This window comes from Hypanus sabinus, chromosome 4 (genome assembly GCF_030144855.1).
Source record: "Hypanus sabinus isolate sHypSab1 chromosome 4, sHypSab1.hap1, whole genome shotgun sequence".
NCBI classification, from domain to species: domain Eukaryota; kingdom Metazoa; phylum Chordata; class Chondrichthyes; order Myliobatiformes; family Dasyatidae; genus Hypanus; species Hypanus sabinus.
This window is the reverse complement of record NC_082709.1, coordinates 10,281,568-10,304,197: the sequence shown is the minus strand read 5'-3', so window position 1 is coordinate 10,304,197 and position 22,630 is coordinate 10,281,568. Positions and strand designations below refer to the sequence as shown.

General features: G+C 41.8%; 1 protein-coding gene across 2 annotated transcripts in view; it reads right to left on the bottom strand.

Annotated features, from left to right (window-relative positions):
• lrp2a (low density lipoprotein receptor-related protein 2a) overlaps positions 1-22,630 on the bottom strand; it is a 393,751-nt gene that overhangs the window by 105,693 nt on the left and 265,428 nt on the right. For both annotated transcript variants that reach the window (XM_059966386.1, XM_059966387.1), the window contains exons 50-54: positions 20,557-20,780; positions 18,421-18,595; positions 16,663-16,859; positions 10,473-10,718; positions 3,103-3,231 (exon numbers count right to left, since the gene is read on the bottom strand). In XM_059966386.1, the coding sequence (XP_059822369.1) occupies positions 3,103-3,231; positions 10,473-10,718; positions 16,663-16,859; positions 18,421-18,595; positions 20,557-20,780 (971 nt within the window). The remainder of the gene's footprint in view (positions 1-3,102; positions 3,232-10,472; positions 10,719-16,662; positions 16,860-18,420; positions 18,596-20,556; positions 20,781-22,630) is intronic.

Genomic DNA, 22,630 nt, shown 5'->3' with positions numbered 1-22,630 from the left:
TGCTCTTAGTATTCGAAACAAGATCAGTGAACTTGTGACTCAAATCAGTACAAAGGGATATGATTTAGTGGCCATTACAGAAATGTGGTTGCAAGGTGGAGAGGATTGGGAATTAAATATCCAAGGATATCAGGTAATATGAAAGGATAGGCAGGAAGGTAAGGGAGGTGGAGTAGTGCCCTTAATTAGGGATGAGATCACGGCGATTGTGAGAGCCGATATAAAATCTAAGAAGCAGAATGTTGAATCTATCTAGGTAGAGATTAGGAAGAGTAATAGGCAAAAATCACTGGTGGGAGTTGTCTATTGGCCACTGAATAATAACATTACAGCAACACAGGCAATAAACAGAGAAATATCTGAGGCATGTAAGAATGGAATAGAATTATCATTGGGGGACTTTAACTTGCACAGAGATTGGGTGAATCAAGTTGGTCGAGGCAGTCTTGTGCAGGACTTCAGAGAATGCATTCATGATGGCTTTTTAGAACAGCATGTTACTAAACCTATGAAGAAACATGCTATCTTAGATCTGGTCCTATGCAATGAGACAGGTAAGATTAGTGATCTTGTAGTTAGGGATCCTCTTGGAAAGAGTGATCACAGTATGATTGATGTAAATGGAGTGTGTAATAGTTCAATTTAAAACCAATGTATCATGCCTAAACAAGGGAGACTACAATGGGATGAGGGAGGATTTGACTCGTGTAGATTGGGAACGCAGGCTATATGGTGGGACAGTTGAGGAACAGTGGAAGGCTTACAGAGATTTTTCATGGTGCCCAACAAAAGTATATTCCAGTTAAAAGCAAGGACAGTAAGGGTGGGGGGAGCCAGCCTTGGATAACTAAGGAAATAAAAGAAGGCATGAAACTGAAAGCTCCTGCATACAAAGTTGCCAAGAGTAGTGGGAAACCGGAAGATTGGGAAAACTTTAAAAAGCAACAAAGTACCACTAAGCGAGCAATAAAGAAAGGGAAGATGGATTATGAAAATAAACTAGCACAAAATAGGAAAACATTAGTAAAAATGTTTAGAATAATATAAAGCAGAAAATGGTGTAGCTAAAGGAAATGCAAGACCGTTGGAGGACAAGAAAGGAGAATTAATATTGGAAGATCAGGAAATGGCCGAGGCTTTGAATGTCTATTTTGTGATGGTCTTCACAATGGAAGACACATCTAACGTGCCAAAGGGAGATGAGATGTTATGTAAGTGATGGGAGGTGAGGACCTCGATACAATAGCTATCACTAAAGAGGTAGTGCTAAGCAAACCTGTGAGCCTGAAGATAGACAAGTCCCCTGGTCCTGATGGAAAGCATCCCAGGGTACTAAAATAAATGGCAGAAGTTATAGTAGAGGCTTTGGTGATGATTTACTAAAATTTTCTGGACTCTGGTGAAGGTCAAGCCACTGTTCAAAAAAGGATATAGGCAAAAGACAGGTAACTAAAGGCCAGTTAGTTTAACATCTGTAGTTGGGAAAATGCTTGAAGCTATCATTAAAAAAGAAATAGCAAAGCATCTGGAAAGAAATGGATTCATCAGGCAGGTGCAGCATAGATTCAGCAAAGGCAGGTCCTGATGAAAAACTTACTGGAGTTCTTTTGAGGATATAACGAGCGCAGTGGATAGACGTGAACAGATGGGCGTTACTTCCTTGGATTTCCAGAAGCCGTATGATAAGGTGCCACATAAAAGACTTATTCATAAGATAAGGATGTGTAGAGTTGGGGGGGATGTATTAGCATGGATAGAGGATTGGTTAATTAATAGAAAGCAGAGAGTTGGGATACATCAGTGTTTCTCTGGTTGGCAATCAGTGGTGAGCGGTGTGTCGCAGGGGTCGGAGCTGGGCCTGCAACTGTTCACAATATACATTAACGATCTGGAAGAGGGGACCAAGTGTAGTGTATCTAAGTTTGCTGATGTTACTAAATTGAGTGGAAATGCAAATTGAGCAGAAGATACCAAGAGTCTGCAGAGAGATATAGAGGGTTAAGTGAGTGGACACGGGTCTAGCAGATGGAGTACAATGTTGGTAAATACGAGGACATCCACTTTGGAAGGAAAAATGAAAGCAGATTATTATTTAAATGGTACAAAATTGCAGCATGCTGCTGTGCAGAGTGACCTGGGAATGCTTGTGCATGAATCACAAAAGGTTGGTTTGTAGGTGCAGTAGGCTATCAAGAAGGCAAAAGGAATGTTGGCCTTCATTGCTAGAGAAATTGAATTTAAAAGCAGGGAGGTTATGCTGCAACTGTACAGGGTAATGGTGAGGTTTCATCTGGAATACTGCGTGTAGTTCTGGTCTCCTTACTTGAGGAAGGATAATCCAGCTTTGGAGGTGGTGCAGAGGTGGTTCACCAGGTTGATTCCAGAGATAAGCGAGTTAGACTATGAGGAGAGATTGAGTCACCTAGGACTGTACTCACTGGAATTCAAAAGGCTGAGAGGAGATCTTATAGAAGCATATAAAATTATGAAAGGGATAGATAAGATAGACACAGCAATGTTGTTTCCACTGGTAGGTGAGACTAGAACTAGGGGACATAGCCTCAAGTTTCAGGGGAGTAGATTTAAGGTGGAGATGAGGAAGAACTGCTTTTCCTACAGAGTGGTAAATTTGTGTAATTCTCTGCCCAATGGAGCAGTGGAGCCTACTTAGTAAATATATTTAAGACAAGGTTGGATAGATTTGTGCATAGTAGGGGAATTAAGAGTTATGGGGAAAAAGCAGGTAGATGGAGATGAGTCCATGGCTAGATCAGTCATGATCTTATTGAATGGTGAAGCAGGCTCGACGGGCCACATGGCCTACTCCTGATCCAATTTCTTATGCTTTTATGGAAGGAAGAGGTGATAGGCAGGTGAGAAGAGGGAAGAGGCCACAGTGGGGGACAGGAGCAGGAATTTTTTTACTGAAAGGAGAAATTGACATTCATGCTACCCACACAGAATATAAAGTGCTGCTCATCTTGGCACAGGATGAAGGGGAATGGGAATTGGAATGAATACATCAATAGTTATAGTGTTCCATATTGATTGAAAGGCTGCAATGTGGTTTATTATCAATATGGTTGATTTTTCCATACATACCACAGTTCTGTTCATCACTGTTGTCTCGGCAGTCATTGTAGCCGTTGCATATAGCCCAATTAGGAATACAACGGTAGTTTGTTATACAGGAAAACTCAGTATGAATGTCGCAGGCATGGTCAGGTCCATCTGAAATAAGCAACGATCATTTAAGAAAGAAAAAGCCATTACAACTTACTGATCACACATTATCACATTCAATCATATGGCTATTTAAGCATTTATTTTAACGGCCTATTACTGTAGTTAGAGTCAGCTCGTCATGTGCCGTGTTGTATGACGTGGGCAATCATGATATATGACCATGATTGTCCTTGGCAAATTTTTCTACAAAAGTGACCCCTGCCATTAGAGATGGTCTGCCTGACAACGAAGAACCAGCTGCTCTATGACCATTCACCAGCTGCTCCCATGGCTTCGTGGCTTCACCTGGCCCCGATCGGGGATTGGGGGGGGGCGGTGGGGTGAGGGTGTTAAACAGGTGCTCAAGAGGAACCTGCAGGCTAGCAGAGGGAAGAAGCACCTTGCTCCTGCCACCTAGCAGGTGCTCTTGATCCTTTTCGCACCTTGTAGCGCATCGGGTGACATTTCTGCTATTTCCAGACATTTTGACTGTTCTTACAAGGTTGAGTTGCTAGCACGATGCTCAACGGAGCATGGATGGACAGCGTGCAAGGACCCAGCCAGATTCGAACGCGGGACCATTCACCTCGAGGTCTGGTGCTGATGCTACTACACCAATGGCCGGCTACTGGAGGATGCTAATAAAATGTTAACGTCTTTTCAGGGTTTGCTGCCATTTTTCTGGAGGCTCCTGTATGAATACCTCGTGTCCCCAATTTGCTACCTCACTGGTATATTCTTCAAGGTATGCTCTTGGTGAAGAAGCTTTCCTCCTTCTGTGACACCCTCTCTCACTACTCTCCTTTTGGATTTCTGCTGCCATTGGTAATCTGCCCTCTGTCTTTCAGTCTCAAATTAATTGATCCACAGCACACAGTCCACAGCAGGTCGTTTTTCTTTTCTTTAACAGCTCAGGGAAAAGAGGCTAGACTGCGCGGGCATGTGACGTAGCACGCCAAGGTTTAAAAGGGAGAGAAAAAACTTTCAACAATCTTTTCAATCGAAACAAGAGGCTGAGAGTGGAAGACTGAAGGCATCGTGGAGGGAAGGTCGTTTTTCTTTACCAGCTCGGGGAAAAGAGGCTAGACTGTGCAGGCGCGTGACGTAGCGTGCCAAGGTTTAAAAGAAAGACCGCCATATACAGCGGCCGTCGTTGGAGTGGACCGAGTCGGAGTGTGACGGCTTTAGCTCAATCAGGCTTCGGTGAGAAACAGGCAGAGGCGAGGGTAGGTTCCGGTAAGTTTCTGTTTTTCTTCTCTTTTTTTTGTTCAGACTAGAGAATATGCCAGGCAGGATGTTGGAATGTTCCTCTTGCAGGATGTGGGAAGTCAGGGAGACCTCCGGTGTCCCTGACAATGATACCTGCAAGAAGTGCATCCAGCTGCATCTCCTAACAGACTGCGTTAGGGAACTGGAGCAGGAGCTGGATGACCTCTGGATCATTCGGGAGATTGAGCAGTTTATAGATAGTAGCTTCTGGGAGGTAGTTGCACCTAAGGAACAGGGCACAGGTAATTGGGTTAGGGAAGGGGAAAGGGCAGGTAGTGCAGGGTTCCCCTGTGGCCATTCCTGTCTAAAACAGGTATACTGATTTGGATACTGTTGTGGGGGGGGGGGGGGGGGGGGAGGATGGCTTACCTGGGACAAGCTGCGGCAGCCGAATCTCTGGCACTGAGTCTGGTTCTGCAGAGCAGAAGGAGAGGAGGAAGAAGAGGAAAGCGGTAGTGATAGGGGACTCCATAGTCAGGGGTACAGACAGGAGATTCTGTGGTCATGACAGAGACTCCCGGATGGTTTGTTGCCTCCCGGGTGCCAGGGTCAGGGATGTCTCTGATTGCGTGCACAGCATTCTGAGGTGGGAGGGTAATCAGCCAGATGTCCTGGTACACATCGGTACTAATGACATAGGTAGAAAGAGTGAGGAGGTTCTGAAGAGTGAGTACGGAGAGCTTGGTAGGAAGTTGAAAAACAGGATCTCGAGGGTAGTAATCTCTGGATTGCTGCCTGCGCCATGTGCCAGTGAGGGTAAGGGTAGGATGCTCTGCCAGATGGACACGTGGCTGAGAAACTGATTTAGGGGGCAGGGTTTCAGATTTCTAGATCATTGGGACCTCTTCTGGGGCAAATGGGACCTGTATAAGAGAGAAGGGTTATACCTGAACTACAAGGGGACCAATATACTTGCAGAGAGGTTTGCTAGTGTTATTGGGGAGGATTTAAACTAGATTTGCAGGGGTATGGGAACTAGAATGCCAGAGTAGATAGTGGAATGGAGGTAAAAATAAATGATGTTAGTAGTTCATGCAAAGTCACAAATAGGAAGGTTGTGTATGGTGGTAATAATCTACTGAGATGTGTATATTTCAATGCAAGGAGTATTGTGGGAAAGGCAGAAGAGCTGAGGGCCTGGATTGACACGTGAAATTATGACATCATAGCCATTACTGAAACTTGGCTACAGGAGGGGCAGGACTGGCAGCTCAATGTTCCAGGGTTCTGATGTTTCAGACATGATAGAGGCAGAGGGATGAAGGGTGGGGGGGTGGCATTGCTAGTTAGGGAAAATGTTACAGAAGTGCTCAGGCAGAACAGATTAGAGGGCTTGTTTACCGAGGACATATGGGTGGAGCTGAGAAACAGGAAAGGTATGACCACATTAATAGGGTTGTATTATAGACCACCCAATAGCCAGCGAGAAATGGAGGAGCAAATCTGCAGAGAGATAACAGACAACTGCTGGAGACAGAAAGTTGTGATTGCAGGGGATTTTAATTTTCCAAAAATTGATTGGGACTCCCATACTGTTAAAGGTCTAGATGGGTTAGAGTTTGTAAAATGTGTTTAGGAAAGTTTTCTAAATCAATATATAGAGGTACCAACTAGAGAGGATGCAATATTAGATCTCCTATTAGGAAACGAGTTAGGACAGGTGACGGAAGTGTGTGTAGGGGAAAACTTTGGTTCCAGTGATCATAACATTATTAGTTTCAACTTGATCATGGATAAAGATAGATCTGGTCCTCGGTTTGAAGTTCTAAACTGGAAAAAGGCCAAATTTGAAGAAATGAGAAAGGATCTAAAAAGCGTAGATTGAGACAGGTTGTTCTCTGGCAAGGATGTGATTGTTAAGTGGGAGGCTTTAAAAAGAGAAATTTTGAGCATGCAGAGTTTGTATGTTCTTGTCAGGGTTAAAGGCAAAATGAATAAGAATAAGGAACCTTGGTTCTCGAGGGATATTGGAACTCTGATCAAGAAGAAGAGAGAGATGTATAACATGTATAGGCAACAGGGAGGAAATAAGATGCTTGAGGAGTATAAGAAGAGTAAGAAAATACTTAAGAAAGAAATCAGGAGGGCTAAAAGAAGACATGAGGTTGCTTTGGCAGTCAGGGTGAAGGATAATCCTAAGAGCTTCTACAGGTATGTTAATAGCAAAAGGATAGTAAGGGATAAAATTGGTCCTCTTGAAGATCAGAGTGGTCAGCTATGTATGGAACCAAAAGAAATGGGAGAGATATTAAATGAGTTTTTTGCATCTGTATTTACTAAGGAAACTGGAATGGAGTCTATGGAAACAAGGCAAACAAGTAGGGAGGTCATGGAACTTATACAGATTAAAGAGGAGGAGGTGCTTGCTGTCTTGAGGCAAATCAGAGTAGATAAACCCCCAGGACCTGACAGGGTATTCCCTTGGACCTTGAAGCAGACTAGTGTTGAAATTGCAGGGGCCCTGGCAGAAATATTTAAAATGTCGATATCCACGGGTCAGGTGCCGGAGGATTGGAGGATAGCTCATGTAGTTCCGTTGTTTAAAAAAGGCTCTAAAAGTAAGCCGGGAAATTATAGGCCGGTAAGTTTGACATCAGTAGTAGGTAAATTTTTGGAAGGAATACTAAGAGATAGGATCTACAAGTATTTGAATAGACAGGGACTTATTAGAAAAAGTCATCATGGCTTTGTGTGTGGTAGGTCATGTTTAACCAATCAATTAAATTTTTCAAGGAAGTTACCAGGAAAGTGGATGAAAGGAAGGCAGTGGACGTTGTCTACATGGACTTCAGTAAGGTCTTTGACAAGGTCCCACATGGGAGGTTAGTTAGGAAGATTCAGTCACTAGGTATACATGGAGAGGTAGTAAATTGGATTAGATATTGGCTCAATGGAAGAAGCTAGAGAGTGGTAGTGGAGGATTGCTACTCTGAGTGGAGGCCTATGACTAATGGTGTGCCACAGGGATCAGTGCCGGGTCCATTGTTATTTGTCATCCATACCAATGATCTGGACGATAATGTGGCAAATTGGATCAGTAAATTTGCTGATGATACAAAGATTGGAGGTGTAGTGGACAGTGAGGAAGGTTTTTCAAAGCTTGCACAGGGATTTGGACCAGTTGGAGAAATGGGCTGAAAAATGGCAGATAGAGTTTAATGCGGACAAGTGTGAGGTATTGCACTTCAAAAGGTCAAACCAAGGTAGAACATACAAGGTAAATGGTAGGACACTGAGGAGTGCAGTAGAACAGAGGAATCTGGGAGTACAGATACATAATTCCCTAAAAGTGGCATCACAAGTAGATAGGGTCGTAAGGAGAGCATTTGGTACAATGGCCTTTATAAATCAAGTATTGAGTATAAGAGTTGGAATGTAATGGTGAGGTTGTATAAGACATTGGTGAGACCGAATTTGAAGTATTGTGTGCAGTTTTGGTCACCTAATTACAGTAAGAATATTAATAAGGTTGAAAGAGTGCAGAGAAAGTTTACAAGGACGTTGCCAGGACTTGAGAAACTGAGTTACAGAGAAAGATTGAATAGGTTAGGACTTTATTCCTAGAGCGTAGGAGAATGAGGGGTGATTTGATAAAGGTGTATAAAATTATGATGGGTATAGATAGAGTGAATGCAAGCAGGCTTTTTCCACTGAGGCTAGGGGAGAAAAAAACCCAAAGGTCATGGGCTAAGGGTGAAGGGGGAGAAGTTTAAAGGGACCATGGGGGGGGGCTTCTTCACACAGAGAGTGGTGGGAATGTGGAATGAGCTGCCAGATGAAGTGATGAATGTGGGCTCACTTTTGACATTTAAGAAAAACTTGGACAGATATATGGATGAGAGGGGTTTGGAGGGATACGGCCCAGGTGCAGATTCGTGAGACTAGGCAGGAAAATGGTTCAGCACAGCCAAGAAGGGCCAAAAGGCCTGTTTCTGTGCTGTAATGTTCTATGGTTTTATTTAACCAGATATGAATACTCACGAATACAGCCAAATGAGACAGCCTTACTACAGGGGTCAAGGTGCAAAGGCACATCACAAACAGTCACACACAGTAAGCACACGCAAGATCACAAATCACTTAATAAGAGTCCGATACCCAACACCTACCCCACAATGCCGTGGTGTGATGCCAGTCCTCACACGTACACGCACATAAGGACTACATGATTACTAGCAAAATCCACTATTTTTTAACCTTTGATGTTAGTTTTTTGTGAGGGACAATTTTTTTTTTAACTTATGGAGATACAGCGTGGAATGTATTCTTCCGGCCCTTTGAGTTGCACCACCATACAATCCCCAGGTTTAATCCTCGCCTAATGATGGGACAACTTACAATGACCTGTAGTGGGAGGAAACCGGAGCAACCAGTTTCGAGCTCCTTACAGACAGCGGAGGGATTTGAACTGGGGTCACTGCTACTGTAAAGTGCTGTGCTAACCACAATGCTACCATGCTGCCCCAATTCTAATTATTAATTCAAGTATATTAATTTGGACTTGCAGATTTACAAATGTTTGTACATGTGTTTTGCAAATGGATGGGCATGTGCACTGAATCAATGGCCATTAATATCAGTTTTTAAGCATTTGATAGCTCTCCCTACCAGCTAAAAATATTCACATTAACTTCAAAGTCTTAAGTAAATTTATTATGGAAGTATCACCGCTTACAACCAAATCTCAAAATAGAATTATTATGAAAGCAGAACATGCTCCGGTTCTCAGTGAGGAATCAGATAGATCAAAAGATGAACAGCTGCAAGTTCATGGATGTAAACATCTCTGAAGATCAATCCTGGCCCCAAGACATTGATGCAGTTCTGAAGAAGGTATGCCAGTAGCTCTTGTTCGTTAGGGGTTTGAGGAGATTTGGTATGATGCTAACGACTTGGAAATTTCTATAGGTGTACGGTGGAAAGCATCATGACTGGTTGTATCACAGGCCAGTTTGGAGGCTCCGATGCACAGGATTGCAAGAGGATGCAGAAGGGTATAGATTTATCCAGTTCTATTAGGGGCATAACTCTTCCCACCATTGAGGATGGTAAGGATATGGAGGGCTATGGTCTTGATGCAGGTCGATGGGAGTAGGCAGTTTAAATGATCTTGCATTGGACTAAAAAAGCCGGATGGCCTGAATCTGTGCTGTATTTCTGTGACCCTGACTCTAATAGATAGTACCTCCAGGAGGCAGCATCCATTTCGTCGTGGCTGCCCGTGGGAGGAAGAATCTCAGAGTTGTATTCTGTATACATACTTCCATAATAAATGTACATTGAATCGTGAAACCTTCACCATCTGGGACATGCCTTCTTCTTGTTACTACCATGTTTTTGACCTCCTACCCCTTCACAAGGGTGGCGGGGAGGAGATGCAGTACACCTCTACCAGAGAATGTATAAGGCAATCCTTCCCTCCACTAGCCTGCAAGTCATCATTGGGCAAGGTGTAGTTTTGCACAGCCTTCCAATGAGGATCATGCAAAGCCCTGGGAGCAGATGGTGGATGGCCATATGAGCAACTAGTGCATAGCACAAGTCCTGATTATGCGACCACTGACGCCAGGCAGACAACTCTGCAGAGTATTGATAATGGCTGGAGTCACCCATCTTGTGAATACACTGCCCAGAAGAAGGCAATGGGAAACCACTTCTGTAGAAAGACCTTGATTGCCCATGTCATACAACATGGCGCATAATGATTAAGTGAACATATATAAAACAAAGTAAATGCAGCCAGCAAAATTGATTGGAATGAAATTGGACAGTCTTGTATAATATTTACATAAACCAACTTCTTTTTTTTCCTGATAAACTCCATACCATCTCCCTGGCTTCCCATTACATTTCTTCATCTTTTTCTCTTTAGAAAATGTTGAAGAAATGCATCTAATGTGTGGTTTATGAGTCATAAAAGCAGATAAATATTAAATATAATCTACTTGCCAAGACATTTTTCATCAAAATATACTCACGGCACTCCTCGTAAGGCTCATCCGAGTAATCTCCACAGTCATTATCTACGTCACATTTCCAGGATCGTGGAATACAATGGCCATTATCGCATTTAAACTGGTCAGGGTTACAGGTTCTAGAATCACAGGTAGCAGGATCTTCATCAGAGCCATCTGGGCAGTCATCCATCTCGTCACACTGCCAGCTTTTAGGAATACAGCTCCTGTCAGCACACTGCCACTGGTAGCTCTGACACTGGTGACTCTCTATAAAACAAACATTAAGTCACATTGGATAAATAGGCTCTAGTTTCATTCAGTTCAGTAATGCACTTTATATTGGATCTCATTTTTTAATTATGGAGGGAACTGGGGACTTGGCAGCCAATGTGAGCTGTGAGCCCATCAGAAATCCTAGAAAACAAATCTCCATTGATATTAAATCTCAGAACTATTTCTACATTTGGACTTTGATTCCATAAGATACTAAGAGGAATATGATTAGGCCATTCAGCCCCTTGAGTCTGCACTGCCATGCACTGCCGATTTTTTTCTCAACCCCATTCTACCACCTTCTCCCTTTAACTCAACATAGTTACAAAGCAGGCACAACAGTAGACATATTTCATTAGGACTTTGAGGAGGTTTGGTATGTCACCAAAGACACTCACAAACTTCTACAGATGTACCGCGGGGAGCATTCTAAATGCATTACTGTTTGGTAAGGAGGGGGTGTTAGTGGTGAGGCTGCTGTACGGGATCAAAATCAGCTGCAGAGAGTAGTAAACAAGGTCAACTCCATCATGAGTTCTAGTCTCCATAGTATTCAGGTCATTTTCAAGAAGCGATGCCTCAAAAAGGCCGTGTCCATCATTTAAGACCCCCATCACCCAGGTCATGCCTTGTTCTCATTGCTACCAACGGGAAGGAGGTACAAAGGCATGAAGACACACATTCAACAATTCAGGAATACATTCTTCCTCTCTGTCACCAAATTTCTGTTTAATACACACACACACACACACACACACACACACACACACACACACACACACACACACACACACACACATACACACATATTTACTGTAATTCGGCTTTTTGCTCTATTGCTCTGCATTGCATCATACTGCTGCCACAAAGACAACAAATTTTACGGCATATGCCAGTAATATTGAACATGATTCCAATTCTGATAACCCTTACCAATCAGGAACCTATAAATTTTTGCCTTAAATAGACTTGATGACTTGGCCTCCATTGCCACAGAGAGCAATGTGGAATTCAATGTCACAGACAAATTTTAGCGTCATCCTCGTAGAGAAATACAGCACAGAAACAGCCCATCAGCCCACATTGTCCATACTATGCCATTTAAGCTACCTACTCCCAATGACCTGCACCAGGATCATCTATCCATACTATCCATGTGCTTATCCAAACTTCACTTAAACATTGAAATCCAGATCACATGCACCACTTGTACTGGCAGCTCATTCTACACTCTCGCCACCCTCTGAATTAAGAAGTTTCCCCTCAAGTTCCTCTTAAACTTCTCAGCTTTCACTCAAGCCATGACCTCTGGTTGTAGTCCTACACAACCTCAGTGGAAAAAGCCTGCCTATATTTACCACCACTAATAATTTTATATACCTCTATCAAATCTCCTCTCAATCTTTTATGTTCTAAAGAATACAATCCTAACCTATTCAATCCTTTCTTATAACTTGTGTGATCCTTCAGATCCGGTAATATCCTTGCAACTTTCTCTGCACTCATTCAACTTTGTTTACATCTTTCCTGGAGGTAGTTGATCACAGATGGATTTTCATTGCAATTCTAAAGAGATGTCCCTTTATTGTGCGGCTGTGTGTTTGGATCATAGCCTCTCCTACTAATAAAGGATCCCTCTTCAGTCTGTCCATTTCTATTGGAAGCAAATGAGAATGATGCCTCAATTGACAGACAGCAGTCCACAAAAATGGCCTGCATCATGGCAACAATGAAGAGGATTAGCCAATCCTCAGGGTGGTGAGAAACAGAGGAGCTACTGGAGCCATAAAGAAAGGAAGAAAGAAAGACGTCCCGAAGAGCTATGCTGTGTAAGACCATAAGATATACACTCAATGCAACTTTATTGGGTACTTGCTCTACCAATAAATTGGCCACTGAGTATGTGTTCATGGTCTTCTGCTGCTGCAGCTCATCCAGTTCAAGGCTTGACGCATTATGCATTCAGTGATGTTCTTCTGCACACCACTGTTGTAGCACGTGCCTATTTGAGTTACTGTCACCTTGAACCAGTCTGACCTTTCTCCTCTGGATTTTTTTCTTGTTCTTTGCACAATTCTCTGCAATCTCTAGAGACTGTTGTGCATGAAAATCCCAGGAGATCAGTGGTTTGTCAGATATTCAAACCACCCCGTCCGTCACCAACAATCATTCCATGGTCAAAGTCACTTGGATCACATTTCTTCCCCATTCTGATGTTTGGTCTGAACCACAAAAGAACCTGTTAACCATGTCAGGGAGCCTCTCCATCGATGCTACCTGGCCTGCTGAGTTCCTCCAGCATTTTGTGAGTGTTGTCCGGATTTGCAACATCTGCAGAATGTTCCTTGTTTAAATCTCTTAACCATGTCTGCATGCTTTTATGCATTGAGTTGCTGCCATGTTTGGCTCATTAGATATTTGCATTAACAAGCAGGTGTACAAGTGTATCCAATAAAGAGCTGAATTAGGCCATTCGACCTATCGAGTCTGCTCTGCCATGGGAATGAACATGGAAGGTGCTGGAAACACCCCAGCTGATCAAGCAGTACCAACAGAGAAAGAGAGTTGATGTTCAACCTTGATAACTAGGGGTGAAATCCCATCATTGAGATGGGACATTAAGCCTGCAGTTCAGGAAATTCAATGATGGTGAAGAATATGGCAATTGGAGCTGGTTCTAGGCAGGGGTTCCCAACTTGGGATCCACAGACCCCTTGATTAACGGTAGGGGTCCATGGCATAGAAATGGTTGGGAGCCCCTGCTCCAGGAAGACATTCATTTGAAAGATGCTTGAAAAGTAGTTTTGATAAAAGGTGCTTAATTTGAATCTTTATCCTCACTTCGTTTTCCAGTATTTTCTGTATTTTTCTATTTAACAAAAATCATCTATGAAACTGTGCTCAAAAATATAATGTCAGTGAAGGGTTAGATTAAACTTTTTATGTCATTAAGCAAGGGGTCTGTGGATCTCAGGTTGGGAACCCCTGGGTTGGTCTAAGTACTGGGGAGAGAAATGAATACTCACAAGACTGGATGAAAGGAGAGAGAATACTTGAGATAAGGAACAGTCAAAGATGAAATTAAACATAGGTAATTGATTAGGATGCTGGTGAATATCGATAGCTCGGGTTGAGGCTTTTGATATTGCGATGTTTAGCTTACAGACGTTTCAACACCAGTTGAGGTGACATCAAATTGCGCAGTTGTTGCTGTCCCTCTCTGGGAGTGCTCATGCTTATACAGGCCCCTGTTCACTTGCTTTCGTCCTAATTGGCTACCCCTTCAGATGACCTTTGAATTCTATTAGTTCACATTTCTTTGGCTCTTAAGGGGTCTAAAGATGGTGTCTATTTCAATATGTTTATTTATGGAGTTATCAGAAGAGAGCCATGCTTCTAAAAATTCTCACACCTGCTTCAGAACTACCATGGTGTCCAGTTAAGTTATTGTTCTCAGTCTTCATGTACTGAGATCAGCGGCAGTGGGTTATGTCTCCATACTGCCTGTTTGTGTTCTCGTAAATGAGTTAAGAGTTTACGTTTGTCTGACGTACTTTTTGTTGCAGTTTCCTGTACACCACATTGCTTTTTTCGGTTGTCTTCAATGGTACCAAGAATTCAAAGGTTGACTGAAGGGGTAGCTAATCAGGACCGAGACAAGCGAATGGGGGCCTATATAAATGCAAGAACTCCCAGAGAGGAACAGCAACAACCATGCACTGAGGATGTCAGCCTGACTGGTGATGAAATGTCTGCAAGCTAATTGCCAAGTTCGACAAACACCACAACATTTAAAATGATTTAAATCTAGAACTAACATGCAACACATGTAAATATTTCAGATGTTCAAACATGGATGCAGCAACTCAGGTCACATTAGAAGACTGATTTTAATGGATCCTTTGCTTATAAATGGAGGTAGTCGAGAAGAGAAAAATTAAATCATGAGATCTTGCAGACGAGACAGCCTCAGAATAGAGGGACGTCCTTTTAGAACAGAGATGCGGAGGAATTTCTCTAGCCAGGAGTGGTGAATCTGTGGAATTTATTGCATAGATGGTCGTGGAGGCTAAATCATTAGATATATTTAAGGCAGAAGTTGAAAGATTCTTGATTGGTCAAGGCATGAAGTGATGCAGGGAGAAGGCAGGAGATTAGGGCTGAGAGGGAGAATAAATTAACTATGATGAATGGCAGAGCAGACTTGATGGGCCAAATGGCCTAATTCTGCTCCTATATCTTATGGTCTAATAATGCCGAGCAATTTATCTGAGCAGTGTTGGGGAGAAAAAGCAAAAGTTTTTCACAGAAGTGGTTGTAATGACATGAAAACCATCCTTTTTAAATATTTTTTACAAAATTGATCATTTGAGGTGTAAAGATGATTCAAATCAAATAGTTAACTGGATTTTATTCTGTGTGTCATTTCTTTTCAATTTATCTTTTTGCTACAGGTGGATTAAAGGTAGGGCTTGCCTTTAAAAGAATGTGCAACAGATTCTGTTAGAATGATTTATTGTAATAGGTGTGTTTCCTAATCCAACTTCCTCTGAAGTTTTAATCAGTTTAAAAGAATATTGCACAGCAATAGAAAATGAGCTGAATGGCCGAATTCGGATCCTGTATCTTATAGACATGTTGATCAATAATGGACAGTTTTGAAGAGTCAACGAAGGGAAGAGATTCTAAAAATTGTTTAAGTATCAAAGTATCATGGCTGGAACTCTTCACTGTAAAATGGTATTGAGAGCCAAACTTGATCCCGAAGGTAATCCAGGAGTCTGTGCACAATTGGGTGGGCGCAGCTATGATGGCATTAAAGTGACTTCCTCATCTGCAGGAACAGCTTAATTTCTACCTTTAACGTAGCTCTTTTTTTCCAAGGTGGATGGGGTTCTGTCAAAGACCCTAACCTGGAGCTGCACTCAGACCTCTGTTCTTTGTGGTGATGAGACCTGCTCCCAGGGCTCACTGACGGGCCGTTTTTTGATATCCCAATGATGTGGCCCAGAAGTTGAGCACACCCTTGGGGTTCCAAGGCTTTGCAGCACTGGGGATGAGCTAATTCTATGCCAGCGCCACAGGCTGCAGTATCGCAGGAGAAAACGGAATATTGGGAACAGCCGATTAGCTGTTGGAGGTCTCTACTTGGCGAACCTCTCTCTCTGTCTCGTCCTTTCATTGGTGAGGGAGAGTTATTTCTGATTCTTAAGTCAGAGCTCCACTGCTGCTGCTTGGGGGGGGTGGGTAGGTGGTGTGTTGGGGTTCCAATACTTTTACTGTCACTCATTCTTTGGGGCACTCTTCTGTTTTTGTGAATGTCTGTGAAGAGCAAGAGTTCCAGGCTGTATACTGTATACATTCTCTGTTATTAAATGGAATTATTGAATTATTGAATACTCTCAGTTTTCATCACACACATACACCAGTAGAGGAAGTTAAATACAGGGTGATGGGACAGAAAGCAGACAATGAATGACTGACGATATTTACTGAGGTTGGGTAGGACTACAACTGAAGGTTATGGGTTAAGGGTGAAAGGTGAATAGATTAAGGGGAACATGAGGGAAAAGTTTTCACTCAGAGGGTCATGAGAGTGTGGAACAACCTGCCAGTACAAGTACTGCATACAAGTTTGAATTCAACATTTAAGAGAAATATGGATAGGTACATGGATGGAGGGCTATGGTCCCGGTGCAGGTCAATGGGAGAAGGCAGTTTAAATGGTTCAGCATGGACTAGATGGACCAAAGGATGAAGCTGTTTTAGTTGCTGTGTTTTTCTGTGACTCTTTTGCATAGTTTCACAACTTTGATTTGAGCTTCTTGTTTGAAATAAGCATTCTAAGATAAGAATTTGCAGAGAAAGAGACGAGAAGCAGTCAAAAATGCACACTAATGGTAAAAGCTGTGCTCAATTAACAAAAAGAAATGCTTACCACAAAGTGCAGCGTCTTCATCAGATCCATCTGGGCAATTCAAAAAGCCATTGCACAAGGAGTAAGAGCTGGTACAGTTACCGTCATTGCACTGAAATTGTCCAAAACCACAGTAGCGAGGTGGGCAGGTGCTGGGCTCATCAGAACCATCTGAGCAATCTCTTTCTGTATCACATTTCCACCAGATTGGAATACACCTTGGAGAGGCAAAGCAACGATTTAAAATTTTAAAGTTAAGGTTGATGTATGCAACGAATACATTCATCAGATCAATATAAATGTGGGGGAAATTATGCACTTTGTATCCCGTTTTGCCACAGGTGAGGTCCCAGATAGCTGGATTATAGCGCAGCAGATTGTGCAAATATGAAGGAAGCATGGCAGCACCTCTACTGCTTTGCAGCTTGCAAAGACTTGGCATGACATCTAGAACTTCGATAAAATTCAATATAGATGTGTAATAGAGTATATTGACTAGTTTCATCACAGTCTGGTATGGAAACACCAATGCCCTTGAACAGAAAGTCCGGCAAAAAGTAGTGAATTCAGCCCAGCCCATCATGGGTAATGTCCTCATCACCAATGAGCACATCTACATGAAATGCCTTCCCAGGAAAGACACATCCATCATCAGGGACCTCATCACCTAGAACATGCTCTCTTCTCACTGCTGCCATCGGAAAGAAGGTACAGGAGCCTCAGGACTCACACCACCAGGTTCAGGAACAGTTATTACTCCTCAATCATCAGGCTCTTGAACCAAAGGTGGTAACATCTCTTGCTCCATCATTGAGATATTCCCACAGCCCATGAACTCACTTTCAAGGTCTCTTCATCTCATGTTCTTGATACTTATTGCTTTTTTTATATTTGCAGATTTGTTTTATTTTATACACCAGTTGGTTCTGTCTTTCACTAATTCTGTTACAGTTCTTATTCTATGTATTTATTGAATATGCCCACAAAAATGAATCTCATGGTTGTATGTGGTGACATATAGGTATTTTGATAACAAATTTTCTTTGAACTTTGATAGAAGTTTATACAACTACGTGATGCATAGATAGGATACATGGTCAGCCTTTTTCCCTCAGGGTGGAAATGTGAAGTACTGGAAGGTATAGCTTTAAGGTGAGAGGAGAAAGGTTTAAAGGTGATTTATGAGGCAAGTTACGTTTTAAACACACAGAGAGCATGGTAGGTGCCTGACGTGCACTGCTGGGGAGATGGTGGAAGTAGATATGACAGTAAGATGTGAAAGGTAGTTCGACAGGCACATGAATAGTCAAGCGATGCGAGTTCCTGGACCCTGGGGTGACATGGTAGCATAATGGTTAGCACACCGCTTTACTGTACCAGTGACCCAGGTTGAATTCCTCTGCTAACTGTAAGGAGTTTGCATGTTCTCCCTGTGACCAAGTGGTTTCCTCTATGTGTTCTGGTTTCCTCCTGCAGTCCAAAGGTGTACCTGTTGACTGGTTAATTAGTCTTTGTAAATTGTCCCATGATTAGGCTGGGGTCAAATCGGGGAATTGCTGGGTGGTGCAGATCATAGGGCCAGAAGGCACTCAATAAATAAAAAATAAATAAATATACAGAAGAACTTTAAGTTGGCATCACAGCTGGCAGAGTCACCATGGGCTGTCGGGCCTGTCTATGAGCTAGGCGCTGTTCTATGGTTGTTGAATTGCTGAAACAATACATTAAACGTGAACTTACAATAATCAAAGAATTAATTAAACAAAGATCATTAGTTACCTTTCATTGTTTGTACATCTGTACTGTGTACTTGTGCACGTCAGTAAACAGTGAGAGGTGTTGCCCGGCAGCCTTATGAAGTTCTCTGGACATTCACAAGTATAGCTTAGGCCACCTGCTGCTATCAGACACAGATGGGAGCAGCCACCATTATTTGTACCACAAGGATTGATTGCTGAAATGAGAATCAGTATAAAAGTAATTGAGAACTTGGATATGTTTTAATCTTTTTTTTCTGGACAGCAGAACTGAACAATGAGGCCGCACTGCAAAGTTATAGGACTAAAAAATACAAATAGACACAACTTGTTATCTTGATAGCAAGTTTTCTTTCTTTCAAGATTTATTCCTTATGTACAGGATCCTGAAGGTACACACACAGTGATTCATGAACAGCTTCTTCCCCTCTGCCGTCCGATTTCAAAATGGACACTGAGTTCATGAACACTACCTCACTACTTTTTTCAGATTTCTGTTTTTGCACTACTTATTTCATTTAACTATTATATACATATATAGTGTTACCTTAATTCAGAGATTATTTTCTATATTAATCATGTATTGCATTGCACTGCTGCTACAAAGTTAACACATTTCATGATATATGCCAGTGATATTAAATCTGATTCTGAATTCTGATTATGTCTGCTATGAACTATCGCTCTGTTCAATAGTGGCAAAGGAAAGAGGAATGGGCATAACAATATGTGACTCTTGACTAAGGATATTGAGGCTGCTGTCAGAGGGGCTAATACTACAACCAGAGTTCACGGGTTAATGGGGATCATAAGGGGATGATATAAGGGGATCATAAGGGGAAACATCTTTACTCAGAGGGTTATGAGATTGTGGAATGAGCTGCCAGCACAAGTGGTGCATATGAGCCCATTTCAATGCTTAAGAGAAGTTTAGATAGGTAAATGGATGACAGGGGTATGGAGAGCTCTGGTCCAGGTGCAGGTCCATGGGAGCAGACAGTTTCGGCACAGAGTAGATGGCCTGAAAGTGCTGTACATTTCTATTACTGTGACTCTACTGAGAAATAGATCTAGAGAAGAATTATTTTGTTATACAATTCAACATACAATTATCCTGAAATATACAATTACCCATCTATAGAAATCTACAAAAAAAACTACAGAACATTCACTCCCTGCTCAAGCAGAACTAGTACAATGCTAATGAAAGAAAGGAACATTTCCAAAACTCTATCAGGCCATCAACCTCTTTCTTATGTGTTTTTTTTTTAATTTTGTAGTCCTCAGTTTTATTATGAAGTATATCAGTTGTGTCACACAAGCATATGCAGTATAAGCAGGTCAAACATATGTTCTTGAGCAAAACAGTGTATGCTAGGGAAAGTAACAATGATGGGGAGCAGTGAGTAAAACACATTCCTTACACACAAACATCGCCATGTCGCTCTGCTGTCGCTGTGTTGAGTATGCAGTTCAATGTCTTCCCTGGTGTATTCTCTTCACAGTTCCTAAACTGAGCTGATGCACTTGGGCTGGTTTTCCACCATACACAGAGGAAGATTTCATCACTTTTGTAATGGGATATGTAAATGTGTATATGCTGTTTGTATACTGTATTTAAGGTGGATACTTCAGTTCATTTTGTAATGTAACTACATTGTGGGGAGTATCATATTATAATTCATGGATAGTCGAGTTAACTTTGTTGGTAATTAAAGATGCTATGTCCTAGTGCTGAATAAAAAGGAACTCATCGCCCTCAGAAAGGGAGAGAAATAGGGGCTGAGGGAGAGATCGGGGCTGTCAGGAGTTCACACTGGACAAGAGTAAGTACAAAGCTATTATTGTGTTTTCTGGTAGAGGGCTGTTTGTAAATATTTGCAGTTTTCTTTTCACCATATTTTGTGTTTGATTTTTTTTACACACCTAATAAACACCCTTGCACTAAAGTGCTAAGTGACTCCAGCTATTTTTCCTTTGATCATAGCCCAGGTATCTAACAGTGACATTCAAAGGGCATAACATGTATTCTAGGTGATTTTCTTTCAGAAAGTATGTAAAATTTATTTAATCTAGGGAAAGACTTTAATCCAATATTTTATTGCAGTGCAACACTGTTTCCATAGGAGGTAAGAAAGAATGCTTCCTATACATTTACCTCTTGGTTGTCTGTATGGGTGATATATGATCATATCAGTGGGCATATGGGTGATGTTCACAAAAATCTCTCTATTTTCCCCTGTGTATTTATTTGCTTTCTCCACTGATTTTGTGTTCCAATCAGTCCAATATATTGTATCCTCAAACAGGCTAATTGCAAATGGGTGGCTCAGTATCCCTTGAAATACTGTATGTCGAAAGCTTCCATCCAGATTTGAAAACCTATAAAACAAAAAGCCATTTATAATTCCATTGTGAGAAAGTAAAAACTGCCTTAATTGACACTGAAATGTACTTCTTCTCAGCAAGTTTTGAAGATGTCAGTCCGAATTGATTTTTGGCCATGAGGAGTAACTAGTGGTTCAGACCATGCCAATCAAATCAGCATGGTGGAACTTTATTTACTCATTGAGATACAACGTGGAATAGGTCCCTCCTGCCCTGCAAGCCACACCATCCAGCAATCCCCTGATTTAATCCTAGCCCAATCACAGGACAATTTACAATGACCAATTAACCTACCAACTGGTATGTCTTGGTTCTGTGGGAGGAAACAGGAGCACCTAGAGGAAACCCACGCAGTCACAGGGAGAACGTACAAACTCCTCACAGTCAGCAGAAGGTTGCTGGTACTGTAAGGCACAGTGCTAACCACTATGCTACTGTGCTGCCCCAACTTAAATATGATCAGTTTATTTATTTCAATTATTATTTAGCGAAAGAGCGCAGGGTGGGTTCCTCCAGCCCCCCCCCCAATATCTTCCTCGTCTTACTTGGATTAAGTTCACCTACCTAGATTTGTTTGTGATGTGGCACCAATTCTGATAAGCAAGTACCTGTGATTTGTTTGCCGTACTTCTGTGTCCACTTACATAGGTAGATAGAGGCCATGTCTTTATAATCTTTTCCCCCATCTTAGTGAAGATTTTATTTTATTTTTACTTAGCGATACAATGCAGAGTAGGCCCCTCCCGCTCTTCGAGCCCCAGCAACCACCGGCAACTGTGATTAACCCTAACTTAATCACAGGACACTTTACAATGACTAGTTAACCTACATGGTACATCTTTGGGCTATGGGAGGAAACCAGAGCACCTGAAAAAAAATCCCACTCATTCCATGGGAGGATGTATATAAACTCTTTACAGACAGTGCTAGAATTGAATGCTGAATACAGAGGACTGGATTATTTATTTGAATTAATTTGAATTAAACAAGAACCAAAAGTATTGTGGAGGATGTATGTTTACATAAAAAAAATTTAAAGTTTGAATTTAAATATGGATTTTCCTGGGATTCATTGTCCCAAAACCATGAGTCATATTTAATAACAAAGGAATCAGAATCAGAACCATGTTTAATACCACCAGCACCTATTGTGGAATTTGTTAACTTCATAGCAGCAATACAATGAAATTCAATGTAGGAAAAAACTGTGAATTTCAGTAAGTATATATACCTATTTCTATATATACTTAGGGCAGTTTAGTAGTGTAGTGGTTAGCGCAACATTTTATTGCATAGGCTATCTAGATCCAATTCCCGCCGCTCCCTCTAAGGAGTTTGTACGTTCTCCCCATGACTGCGAGTGTTTCCTCCGGGTACTCAGGTTTCCTCCCACAGTCCGAAGATGTCCCAGTTGCTAGGTTTATTGGTCATTGTAAATTGTCCCGTGATTAGGCTAGGGTGAAATCGGTGGTTGCTGGGCAGCAAGGTTTGAAGGACCGGAAGGGCCTATTTAGCACTGTATCACAAGAACAATGAACCAACTAAATAAATAAACACTTAAATTAGTTAAATAGTGCACAACCAGAAATAGAAAGACTGAGGTGGTGTTCATGGGTTTGTATTTAAATACAAACAAATGGAGAGACATTTAAATGGAGAGTTTGTGGGTGCACATCTACAGAGAATTTATCAATTTTTGACAAGTAACTGAGTCATCAAGGAAGGGCCAGATTCCAAAATAAATCGGTCAGCCACTGCTTGATTTTAGGTACAAAGGTTATGTGAAAATATTTTGGATTAACCATGACAAATCAGTTAAATCTTAATACAATTGCATTTTATTT